General features: G+C 36.9%; 1 protein-coding gene and 1 long non-coding RNA gene across 2 annotated transcripts; both read right to left on the minus strand.

Annotated features, from left to right (window-relative positions):
- Positions 1 to 1809: 1809 nt before the first annotated feature.
- Positions 1810 to 7353, minus strand: LOC146667463 (sialoadhesin-like). The gene is made up of 11 exons (XM_085408333.1): positions 7284 to 7353; positions 6302 to 6637; positions 5884 to 6084; positions 5448 to 5780; positions 5106 to 5330; positions 4033 to 4287; positions 3646 to 3798; positions 3347 to 3431; positions 3197 to 3254; positions 2049 to 2308; positions 1810 to 1873 (listed from the first exon to the last, which is right to left on the minus strand). The coding sequence occupies exons 1-11, from the start codon at positions 7351 to 7353 to the stop codon at positions 1810 to 1812; spliced, it is 2040 nt and encodes a 679-aa protein (XP_085264459.1).
- A 2407-nt stretch (positions 7354 to 9760) lies between these two features.
- Positions 9761 to 10806, minus strand: LOC146667464 (uncharacterized). Its single transcript, XR_014912063.1, has 2 exons — positions 10600 to 10806; positions 9761 to 10007 (listed from the first exon to the last, which is right to left on the minus strand). It is a non-coding gene; the product is annotated as an uncharacterized LOC146667464 (long non-coding RNA).
- Between the last annotated feature and the right edge of the window lie 2572 nt (positions 10807 to 13378).

Here is a 13378-nt window from a genome sequence, read left to right on the forward strand (position 1 = left end):
ACAAAACATAAATGGAGATTTATATTTTGTACCATATCAGCACAGAGAGAAGGAAGACTTCACTCGTTACTGCAGTTGCATTTATAGCTGCTCCTCTCATTTCTTTAAACACTTCTTGCTTAAACTGCATCAGGTCGATCACATATGAAAAATTGTGTATTTCATCAAAGATGTTTGAAGATGGTTTCTTCTGTGGTTGGAAAATTAAAGCGAGATCGATATCCGGCTGTCTTCCTTCCTCCGCACACGCCTAATGTGCATGAACAGATTAAATCTCCTCTGGTGCGATCACTGACGACAGCTTTAAGAAAACACATTTAAAATGGTTGTTTTAAAACACACAACAATTTATTAATGAGATCATTCCTTGTGATAGCTGAGCTATTTTCTTTCCCATACGGAAAAGAAATAGTAAAAACTTATATGTGATTACTCATGAAAGTGGCCACTTTCATGTGTAAATCATATAAGGCTTACATGATTTACTCATGAAAGTGGCCACTTTCGCATTACTTTCATACATTGTTTTAGTAAGTATCCAAAACATACAAGTTTCATTATATAATTTTTCAAGGGATCTTATATCTGTTTTCACTCTTATATGCTTTTCATACAAGTTTCACACAAGACAGATACAAACTTTATAAGATTTATATATATCTTTTCCATATGGGTTACCTTCAGCTTTAAATTAAGTTTATTGTGTGAACTTGCAGTAAAAGGGAAACTCAATGTCTCATATCACCCAACTTGAAGTAGATAACAGGAAGTTGGTGAAGTGCAGCTGAATTTAGCCGTTCTGCTAGCAGAAAGCAGCTCAGCTCAAACCCTCTATTTAAGATGTTTGGGACAAAAGCAACCTGCAATTATTTAAATATGTAAATGCTCAGCACTGTTACTAGCTTGCTCAAAAGCAGCAACATGAAGTGGAGAAAGACACCAGAATTTGTAGAAACAATGTTTTTTTATTATTTTGTTTTATTTTATTTAATCTCAGTGAAACATTTCTAATTTTACTCAAATTACAAGAACGACTTGAATGATGGACAAAATCATGCTCCCTCTGATTCACTATAAAGGAAATAAGTTTAAAGATAACAAGAAACTGCTAAACACAGCTGTAATCACAAAACACATGAGCGCAGTTCAGCAGGGCACTGAAAATAACAGCAAACGGTCAAAGCACCAGGACTTTAAGATTAATCAGACCTACCTCCTGCTGTTCTGCAAAGACTCCTATATCCCATATCCACACAAATAAAAAATAATTCTACTCACAATTATGTTAAGTACATTAAAATGGGTTTCAGCAGGACAAATAAAAGCCTTTACACTTGTTTGAGTGTACTACAAACTTAAAGTACCCTTAAAAAGAACAAAGAAAACAAAATTAACATAAACAAAGTACAATACAATTCCCCCAATAGTGCCTACTGCCTAGAGAGGTCTTGGGCTTCTTGTTAGCTGTAGTAAGATTTTATTTCAGTAAAGGTAGACTCATTTTTTTTTTTTAATTTAATCCTGTCTGGCAGCTGTTGCCATCAGAACTCTGATCAGAGTGCATTTGTGGTGCAACACATTTTGCTTTTCCAAGATCGCCAAAAATAAATTCTGTAATGTTCCTCTTGTTCAGGTCTTCAAGAAACTAGATACACGTGTAGACAGGGACAGGAAGTCCACTGTCCAAGGACACATTTTGATTCATCTGTTGCATCATTCTTTATCAAAATGCAAACACAGCCATACACAGCAGTATCTTCCTAAAAACATTAAATATGTACACTGAGGACACACATTCATGTTCATACTCTACTTTTTCCTGACTGTGCTGTACAGTGCTGATGAATGCTCTGCAGCCTGTTGATCTCTTAACCTGTAAAGGTAAAAACACACTCTCAGAAATATAAAGATAATATGATTTTTTTTAAAAGCTCACAATATCAGTAACATTAATTAAGAAAAGAAAAAACTTTGTGTAGTGCCAAAAATGAACAAATATAACAGCCTGGAAATATTTTCCCAGCGTTTCACAAACTAAGTGTCCTCACCTTTGGGTGCTGTTTAATCTGACCACAGTGTAGTCCACATCTGTTACTTCTTCATCCTGTTTTTTTCTTCTTTTGGTCTTAATGGGGAGAATGTTGTAGTAGTCGTGCTCTTCTGGCTTCTTTATGAAAGTTACACTGGAATAGCAAAGATCATCCTGGTGCTCCTCTGCTGCTCTACTCTGTGCTGGAGCTGAAGGGCCGTCACGCTTTGGACACCCACTTTGCGGAGCGTTAAGTGTGTAATAACAATATGCATTTTCCTGTAATTAAAAATAACCATAAAAGGTGAAAGGTTATGGTTGGACATCCCCCTTTCCTCCTGAGCCACAGCCTCCCAAACCTTGTATTTCTATTTATTCCTGGAGAGGTTTATATGGTAAATGGTCTGCATTTGTATAGCACTTTTCTAGTCCATAGGACCCCAAAGCGCTTTACACTACATTCAGTCATTCACCCATTCACACACTGGCGATAGCAAGCTACATTGTAGCCACAGCTGCCCTGGGGCACACTGACAGAGGCGAGGCTGCCGGACACAGGCGCCACCGGGCCCTCTGACCACCACCAGTAGGCAAACACGGGGTTAGTATCTTGCCCAAGGATATTTGGCATGCAGCCAGGGTGCAGCCTGGGATCGAACCACCGACCTTCTGATTAGTGGCTGACCTGCTCTGCCACCTGAGCTACAGCCACCCCACCCCACTGCAGCCCTATATGCAGCAAAGGAAGAGCAATGCCACCAACAACACTATTAAACAGAAAGATGTCATTTTCTCAACACATGAAAGTTAATTACAATTAATCACACTCTCAAGAAAAACAGTAGACTTTACATTTTATGAACTGTTCATGTACATTTTCATATATGAGAGAACTTAAGATACCCACACACTGTGCAGTATTAGAAATCAATCATTAGATCCACACTGTGCAGTGTGGATCTCATAAACCTGGGTGGGACATGAAGTTTGAAGCATGTAAACTATACAAAGTCATCAAACGTCTGTACTATAGCAGCCAAATTTAAACTTCCCACTGTGCAGTGTATGACAGCAGTATGCGACATATACAAAGAGATTCATTTACATTAACATGGTCTTTTTCAGGTTCATATATGTATACCTGATACCTGACCTCTTCTTCCTTACCTCTGGTTTGTTGTCTGGCCTCTGTCTGGATGAATTTGTTTTGAAGCACCCTTTTCTTCTGTACAGAAGAACAAATGAACATGTTAATTAATCATAACATGAAATTACTAAATAAATTTTTAATAACAACAATAAAACTGAACTGCTCACCTAATGAATATGATTCCGCAGATGATTATAACAGCCAGAAATAGAACAGTGATTGATACAACTGCAGCTGTTTTTTTCCATGAGTCTAGGAAACAGTGACCAAACTGAAAACTTGTTACTGGATTACAAGATTAATGGTCCCATAAGAATGGACATAGAAGATAAAACATATCAGACCAAAGTCTTAATTAATGACTCATTTTGAGTATAGTTCTTGCCTAACGGCATACAACAGTTGAAAACTAAAAATACTAAAACTACAATCAGGGCATTTTTTAACAACTCAGTTGTGTCACTACCTTGATTGTTCCTAATGTCAGGAGAAAAACTGACTGTGCTACAGGTCAGAGTCACTGGACTGTCGTCACCAATCTCACCAGACGGAGTGACTGAATTACCCTCCATTATCTCAGCAGAGGGACTCACTGACACAGAGGGAAGCTTTGGAGCATCTGGAAGGGATGTGGAAATAATTATGACAAAAATTGCAGCAAATTTACATTTGAATTTAGTGTTCAACATAATAATTGTGAAGAAATTGTACACCATCCTATTCTTTAAGTTTAAATATCTATTCCCGACATCGCAGATTGTACAGTTGATTGACAGTTTTCTCCACCTGTGACGATTTCAGAGTTTAAACCCCTGTTTCTGTGTGGCATTATAAGAAAACTGTCTTGACTCACATTTCACTTTGATAGAGATCACTTCAGATGACCTTCGCCCCACCTCATTCTCAGCAGTACAGTAATACTCTCCAGAGTCAGAAGACCGGGTGGACCTGAAGGTGATTTGCTTTTCTTGGCTGATTGGTTGTTGTTCCTTGTACCAGGTGTAATTAGCTGCTGGGTTAGCATCACTGCTACAGGTCAGAGTCACTGAACTTCCCTCCACTATCTCACCAGAGGGACTCACTGACACAGTGGGAACCTCTGGAATGTCTAGAACAGAAAAAATACATTTACTTTTATCGTTATTGTTATGTTATAATTGTGTGTGCAAATTATCTCTATTATCTAAAGTGGTGGTCAAGAAATTTCCCTCACTTTCATTTCAGTCTGTCACATCCAGTATGGGGAAACACAAGCCTGTAATTATTGGTCACATCTGTTATCTTTAGGGTGACCAACCGTCCTCTTTTTTTGCACTTGTTGACTTGTAAAAGCCAATATGACATTTTTAATTTTACCATTCATTAACCGCACAGAGAAGGCATTGTTTAAATATGTTTTCTTTAAGCAAACAGTATTATTAAAGTTCCTCATGACTGGGCCAGGTGTCCTCTTTTTTGAAAATCAAAATATGGAGATCCTAGTTATCTTCAATATAGCAGATTCATGCTTTGCATGAACAGACCATGTTTGCTGGATTTGTCAGTTGTTCCATAAATTGGATGTACACATGACAGTCCATGGACAGACCTTTGTAGACAGTCAGAAGATCCCTGCTTATTACATTGCTAATTAGTTCCTCTAAAGTAAATAATCACGATTAAATGTACATGTGCTTGTACCTTCCAAAATGAAAAGAACTTTGATGTTCTCTGATCAGGATCAAACCACTCTTCAGCACAATGACTGTTCTTTTCTGACTTTAACTGAGTGCTTACCTCTAATTCATGAACCTGACTCCACTCACCTTTAAACTGTATGTACAGTATTGTGAATTCTACTTAATATCTTAAACAACATTTTGGTGAACAAAGAAAGCTGAGGAGCTGAAAATCATGATCATCAATAACAGAGTGAAGTAAACTTACACACAGGATCTGAGGGATAATCTTCATGTCCTTTGAAAGCACAGGAGATGATGTCTCCAGGATTGAACAGATCTTGATAAGAACTTCGTTCAACCATAAGCTGCTTGTTTTTGAACCAGATGAAAGAAAGACGACCAGCTGGACTGCAGCTGCTTTCACACTTCAGCTCTGCCTCAGTCTGAGACTCATGGAGTGATATTATTCTGCTCACCTTCACCTGCAGAGCTGAATATGACAACACAGCAGACATCAGACTTAAATACTCAAAACAATAAATACACCCATTAACACAACAGAGCAACTGAGCTGATTAAATATCCATCAGTGTGTGTTGATCAGTACCTGTGACAGTCAGAGTTGTTCCAGGTAAACTACTCTTCCATTCAAATCTTTGTGTTTTGAATTTGAAGTGATACTCGGCTGAATCACTCTCTGTCAGGTCTCTGATTCTCAGAGTGGAGCGTCCTCTCTCTCTTTCAATTACCTGAACACGACCTGCATACTGGGAGTCTTTTCTGAGGTCCTCAGATCCACGACCAGAATGGAACCAGGATGTTGATTGGATTTGACGTTCAAAATTGTTGTAAGTACAAGAAATGTCCACTGATGAGCCTTTGAATGCACAGATTCTTCTGTTACTGTAATTCACTCTGTTGCACCACTGTTTTTTGGCACCTAAGAGATAAAAAAAAACATGCTTATTGACAGAAAGAACACACCATTAATAAGCCTCCATATTAAAAGTTTTCATTCAGGTAAAATCTCAAAGTGAACTCACAAACTAATGGAGAGTGAAAATCCTCAAATCCTTTTAAAGCACATGAGTAGCTGTTTTCAGTGTCATATTGAGCTTCATAAGAAGAAGAGCTGGCTCCATTCACTTGTTGTTCATTTTTGTACCAGACATAAGATGAAACATAATGATTGCACCTGGTGACACAATCCAACTGTCGTCCAGTCGACACACTGACCTGAACATCTTGACCAGTGGACAAGAAACAATAAATAAGATGTCAGTCACTCTCACACTGAAGGAGACATCAGTAAAATTCACAGAAGTAATAAAATGAATTACGGTAGTAACAAAATAATAATTCTCTCAATGTCTATACATTAAACCATTGAAAAGTTTAGAAGCACAGTAGAACATGCATATTAAGTTGATGAAATATTTATCAGTGTGTGTAGATCAGTACCTGTGACAGTCAGAGTGACTCCAGGTAAACCAGTAAAACTTTTCTGGTTTGCTTCAAACCTGAACTTGTACACAGCTGAGTCGCTCTCTCTCAGGTCTCTGATTGTCAGAGTGCAGCTCTTCCAATGAGAGCTGTATGAAAGTCGACCTGCATATGCTGGGTCTGTTTTCAGATCATACGGGTTATAATTATTCCCTTTAGTGAACCAAACTTTTTTTAACACAATTACTCTTGAAGGGTGTTTGAAGGAGCAGCCTATGACCACTGTTGATCCTTTTACAGCACAGATCTGAGTAGAAGTGTAAGTCACTGCATAATCATTCTGACTCTGTACCACTGTAACACAGAACACATCAGAATGCAGTTAGATTAATGATAACAACCATAAACAGTCTTATTTGTAGTTAAACTATATGCAGAGAGAAATTCTGATGGGATTTAGACCAAGCACTCTTCATCACAATAGAAAAACTGAAGTTTTGATTCTTTTGTTGTTGACCGTAACAATCATGAAATAGTTTTAGAGTCATTTTCTTCTAATCACCTAATTGGTTGAGACCAGGTATAGTGCTTGATAACAGGGTATAATATAAATGTATTCATATGAGGTATATGTGAGAATGTTTATTAATCCTTAGAAGATTTCTCTCATAAATTCAATGTTTAATAAACTAGAAATAATCTAAATTGTGTAAATAAGTACTATAGCAAAATAAACATTTTAGAAAGTTAAATACAAATACAATGGCCTTTTTCTAACAGTGTATATTTATGGAAAAAAATAATATCTGTAGTGTTTACAACACATTACACAACATTTGTATTTTTTTACTAAAAAAAAGAAGGCAAAAAAATAAATCTCTTCTGTTTACAGTTATAATTCATAAAAGTAATGCAGTTGCTGAATGTGTGACAGCCAGAAACAGCTCTGGTGTCGACAGTGTAACCGTAGGTATAAATCAAATATAGAGGTTCCCAATACCTGATAAAGAGAGAAGGAAGATAACAAATCCACTGGCTGCTGCACTTAAACTCATAGCTGCTCCTCTCATTCCTTAAATTACTTCAACATGAAAAATCCTGTTCACTAGTTAGTCTTCATGAGACGCTGAGGTGAGATGAGATGTCTTCTGTGGTTGGAAAATATTAAAGTCATATTAAACTGTCTTCCTTCCTGCTGTACACGCTCAGTAAGCATAAACAGACTCCCACACTGAAATGAAGAAATGGTTTTTATACAGTGCAGCACGCAGAATGAACTTCTTAAAAACAAACACAACATATTTTAATCACGTTTTAATTTTACGTTTCTGGTCCAGTTTATTAATGAGATCATATGATCACAAGACCATGATCAATTTTTCTATAAATCTATAAAACTCAAAACTAATCTCCACAGTGTTACATTAAAATAAGTATCTATAATGTAACTAAAATTTTAACATGGATGTCAAAATAAATATATCCTGTGTGGGGCGTGAATGATTCACATACTTGTTAAGAACCCCGCTGTATGTGATTCGGGAATTTATTTTTTAAGACAATAAGAAACCATTAGCTGTAGATTTCATAGAGGGCAAAGATGACATGCCACCACCTAATATTTAGAATACAGATACGTCCAACATCTGTAGGATTTTTTTCCTCCAAGTGAAGTGATCTATTTGAACCCTAAACGTGAAATTTAAGTACACATTACACCACACCACAGTCTTTCTGATACTGAAGATAGTTTTCTAAAACAGAGTCAAAAACCACCACTATGCACACAATACCAGAATGCAGAGTGGTCTTGTACTTGCTCTTCTACTCTCAGTTGGCAGCCAAGTAATTATGTATCATCACAAGTTTATGGACCACAAGCAATTACCACACTTTTATCAGATAAAAGAACCTTAAATATTAGTCCCTGCAAATCTGCCCTTTATTTTGCACTTTGGGATTCTTCGCTGTTTCCACCAGGTCATCCCTGTTTCTGTTTCGCTAGAGTCTGAGGAAAACCATTTTTTAATTTGGATGCATTACATTTATTTTAATCACATGGTCATAATAATGCATAGTAATTCTAAGTAATTAAATACAAATTTGAGTGTGACCTCTTCCATGTAGTAATAACTCTCTTAATTAGCAAAAGTTAACCAGCTTCTAGTGGATGAGACGAACCCAGAATGGCTAATCCAAAGCTGGACAGTCCTGATCCCCAAGGATCCCCAGAAAGGACCAACTACTAACCAATAATCTGCCTCAATAAAACATGGAAGCTCCTGTCCTGTAATAGGGCGAAAATGAACAGGCACATAGAAGGAAAAAGGCAGAGACACCAGAGGGGCAAAACACCTCCTTGTTGACGGAGCAGTCACTTGAGACTGTAAAACCAGAATGACCAACCTGTGCACCGCCTGGATCGACTTCAAGAAAGACGATGATTCCAGGATTCAGATGGATCCTGGAATGCCTGAAACAGAAGATGATCAACCAGAGAGCCTTCATTAGGAATTCAACAGGGATGTGGCCAACAACACTAGAGGCCAACAAGTCACTGTCAAGGATGCAGGATTTACCAAGGAGATACTCTGTCCCCACTCCCTTTCTACAAAGGCCTGAACACCCTTAGTCAAATCATCAATGAGACTGGCTGAAGAAATCATTAGTCATATCCTCAACATGGATGGTATCAAGCTGTGTGCCAGGAGAGACATTAGTTCACCGATCCACACTGCTAGGATCTAGTGTAACAACATCTGGACTGGATAAATGTAGTTGGATGGGAAAAAAGTAGAGAAAGTCGTTAGAACTGGGGAGATTGTACTACCAGAAGGCAGCATTGTTGACATGGAAGATAGATGCAAAGATCTTGGAATCCCACAGGCAAATGGGACTCATGAAGAGGCCTATAGGAATGCCACAACTGCCAAATTCCTGCAGAGAGAAAACCAAGTAAAATGAGCCAGTTGAATGAAAAGAAAAAGATCTAGGGAATCAACACCTACACACAAAGATCCTTTAGTGCATCAGGAAGATGGCAACAGCTGATCACATGCTTAGTGAATACCCGAGACAGCAGAAACCAGAGAAAGAAGAGGAGCAAGAAGATGAACCATCAAAGAAGCACAGGCCCCTGAACAGCACGTACACAGCAAATCCAGCATGTCCAAATTAACACTGTCGGATTTGATTTCAACACTATTAAAGTGTCTATATGGGTCCACACCAGAGTGTTAATTTAACTCTTTTTGGAGAGTTGGTACGTTAACTCTGATTTAGTGTTAAACACCAAATCTGTCTGGAGTTGATAATTTAACACTTGGTGTTAAGAGTTTATATATTAACTCTCAAAGAGTATTTTAGTTTAACTACGTAAGAGTTATCTTCTAATTCATTCTAAAAAGCGGGAATTTTACTGTTCTGAACTTCTAGAAATTTATTTTGGAAATAAACATTTACTAAAAAGATGCAATGGTTTTTGAAAAACATTTATTCTGAACTGTGCACCACAATTTCAAAACATTTTCTGAAAGATGTAACAGTATACATGTTCTCACTTTCATTAGAATTTTGTTTATCAAAAGGTCTGACATGGTAAATGCAAATAACAGCATTCTCATCACTTATTTCTTCAATACAATATGCATGTCCTTCATTCATCACTTTGTGGAACTTCAACGCACTTCTGCTCTCCCCCATATTCCATCTTCACAAGCATATCCTGTGCGGAGATCGAATAAAAATTAGTTGACACTAATTAATGGCACAAATAATCCAGTAAACAATTGCAGCACAGTAAAAAAAAAAAAAAAAAAGGAATCCTCTTTGAGCCATTACTTGTGTAAAGTATTTTCCCAAAAGACAAGGACACAGGCAACAGGTAATACTGAACTAAATGTAAAACCTCAACCTTTTTAATTTTTACCTAAACCGTGTGCACAAAACTCTGGAGGGATCTATGCTAACGTAGAACCCAGTCAGGACGTCAGCTACTGCTGTTTGCTCATTTTTGTTTTTTTATGGGCGATCGTTTTCAGGCTTCAAGTAGCACCATTATACCAACATTTCACATTCTAGACATTGTTTTAGGTGTATTTGACCAAAAGTTTGACTGAAAATTCACATGCAAGCTTTTTTTCAAGGCTGTGGTATTTGCCCGCAAACAATACCTTTCAGCTAGCTAAAACAGAATATTATGCTATCACCGAGCAACATGGCTAATGCCTTTCACACAGCTTTGTCTCAACTCCAAAGAGCCACAGAAGTAAAAGCTCATAATAATAATTGAAACAATCTTTGAAAAAATGACTTACCAAGCATGGCAAACAACTCAAATATGTAGAGCAAAATGTTCTGAAACGGCTTCACTTCAGCTTCGATTGGAGCCGTGCTGGGGGCGGAGTCTGTGAATTTACTCTGTTGGTGTCATAGCCCCTCTAGGAGTTCAGAGTTAAGAGGTCAGGAGTTAATGTTTCCATTTTAACACCTCCAGATTTGACAGAGAAACACTCATTTTTAACACTCGATTTTAACTACTATCATTTTACACCTCAGAGTTACATTAAAAGAATGTGACTCTGCTTAGAGTAAAATTAACTCTACTTTTGCAAGAAGACTATTAACACCAAAAAATGTAACACTTTTGAATTTGCTGTGTACCACCCAGCAGATTGAAAATCCTGCCAATGGCTTTACAAAGCCGGACTAAAAGATAGCACAGAGGCACTAAACACAAGATCCATAGAGGCTGGGGTCTACCACACCAGGCAAGAACCCCAGGTGCAGGTTGTGAAAAGATCCCCCTGAGACAACCCAACAGCAGGGTGCAAGATGCTAGTAGGCAGGGCGTACATGGAACACCATCTCAAAATGGTGTGTAAGTCTTATAAATAAAAGTTATGCACAAATTACATATTTAACAAACTTATTTTCTTAGTGATAATTTGAGTGTCATCTGGACATTCCAGTTGTTGTTGTTTTTTCTAATTCCTAATGTTAAAAATATTATGTGCTTTACTATTGTGAAATACACCTATGTATCTATTCAGAAATTGCCACTAGTTTTGTTTTTACAATGTCCTGGGATTTTTTAATTTGTTCAAATATAGGACTTTAAAGGGTTGCCTGAATTTTGGTTATATTTTTAATTAGCCAATACACAGATGTGTTTTAATACATCTGTCCCAAATTACAGATTACAAACATAATATTTTTAAGGAAATCAGGGATGGCGGGGAAGAAAATATTCTAATATTTTGATGATTTGGGATTCGAGTGACCAGGTCAATCAAGAATTGGCACACATTTAACTAAATTATTTTCTGAGCTATAATTAGAGCACTACCTGGACACTCCAGTATTTTTTCTGTTTTGATAGGACAGTTTAGTGATCGTTTTTGTGGTGAAGCCTGCCATATTTGTTCAATCCATCATGAAAGTTAAATAAAAATAGCATTGTATTCATTTTTATCACTAAAAATTAAATATTAAAAAGTATCTGACATGCTTTATTTTTACAGTATTGTATTTGATCTTTTCTGTTTTCTATTTATCACAAAAAATACACACAGACTATAAAAATGCTACCAAAACAGTAAGTTCAGCTCCAAGTCGATGCAAAAATACAAATACAAATAAATAATCAGAAGATAATGGACAGGTCAGCAGGGTCAGCAGGGAGTGTTTTACTCCTGCAAATCTACATGATGGGGTTGAGTGTGATAGCAGTCATCCACTGGGCAGGCTTAACTACTCACTGCAGTGATGTCTTATCTGCAACAACACAAGAAGTCTTTCTGGAGGTTTTCACTCCACACCTGCAGGTAGTGGTGTTGGTCCTAGTTTCTTTAGCCTCCTAAACAAGAGGAGTTGGTTGATTTGTATCCAAACGAGCATACACTGTTAACTCTTTCCACATTCACAGCTTAACAGTATAACAATATGGCTGATCAAGTAATAATGTGAGCTTAGAATGTTTTATTATATTAATCAGGTTTTGTTGACTGTGGAGTACAGTGCAGATGATTTCTCTACTCTTCCTTTACTTCTGGTGTAGACAGAAAAAGAGAGAAGATGATATTATTGCTATTAATACAGATTCACATAGTAGAAAAGCTAAAAAGCATTACATAGAAAACACCAGCAGTTTGGATCAGGATATTTAACAGGGTTTCTTCACACTTAATGCTAAGTTTCCTCATTGAATTGTTCATGACAGCTCATTTGTCTAAACAGCAGATAAAGCGGGAATCAACACATGTTCATGTTTTACCACCAAGCAGTGTGGAAACTATTGAGTTTAAAACAACATGTCGAGTTCTTTAAGAAGAGTTACACACCAAAATATTTGTTTTCAAAATTAAATGACTTTTTCTGTCTATGAGATGCAAATAAGGTCATTGGAAGCTCTTTTCCTTAACATTAAGTTTTAAGATTGCTTATTTTTCTTTTCTAGTGAATTAAAAACTAATTTATTGTGAACATATTATAGCATAAGTTGTATCCGTAGGACCTGTTACTTTAACGATATTTATTATTATATATTATAGATTAATTTGTCCACTTTCAAAAACCTACAAGTCTTTTCCTTGTGGATTTAATCCAACAACAAGAAACTGGTTGTTTAATTAAAAAGAATTCATTTATTGGACTACCTGATCCACAGATTCAACACAAGCAGAGAAATCAGTATCAAGTCAATTTAATGATGCACTGAAAGTGTAGGAATTACAAAGTATAAGAATATTTTGTTTTCTTTGCACTGGTTACATGTTTTTGGAGTTCTGACGTCCTCTTGTGTTCTTGGCTTCACAGTAATGAGTCCCACTGTTTTTGGGTCTGATGGTGAAGTTCTGTCCTGATGCTTTTGGGAGTCTTTAATTAGCTGATCTGCACAGTGATCTAAACAAAGACTGAATCGGCATCATCATAATAATGTTGGTCCAGGATTAACATTGCAACTGACCAATCATGTCGCTGTGATGTCTGATGTTTTCTTTATTAATTTGTACAAAATAATAAATAAATTATTGTATCACTCATTGTTACTGTGGGACCCAACATACAGACACTGGGTCTCTCGATGATAGAACA

This window comes from Rhamphochromis longiceps, linkage group LG6 (genome assembly GCF_057381845.1).
Source record: "Rhamphochromis longiceps isolate RC_006_pf linkage group LG6, R_longiceps_female_GT1.1, whole genome shotgun sequence".
Lineage (NCBI taxonomy): Eukaryota > Metazoa > Chordata > Actinopteri > Cichliformes > Cichlidae > Rhamphochromis > Rhamphochromis longiceps.

Coding starts and splice junctions, on each gene's coding strand:
- LOC146667463 (XM_085408333.1), bottom strand. CDS start 7,353: ATGAGAGGAGCAGCTATGAGTTTAAGTGCAGCAGCCAGTGGATTTGTT. Junction 6,638..7,283: donor CTTCCTTCTCTCTTTATCAG/GTATTGGGAACC, acceptor TCTGTGTTACAG/TGGTACAGAGTCAGAATGAT. Junction 5,781..5,883: donor TTTTCACTCTCCATTAGTTT/GTGAGTTCACTT, acceptor TTTATCTCTTAG/GTGCCAAAAAACAGTGGTGC.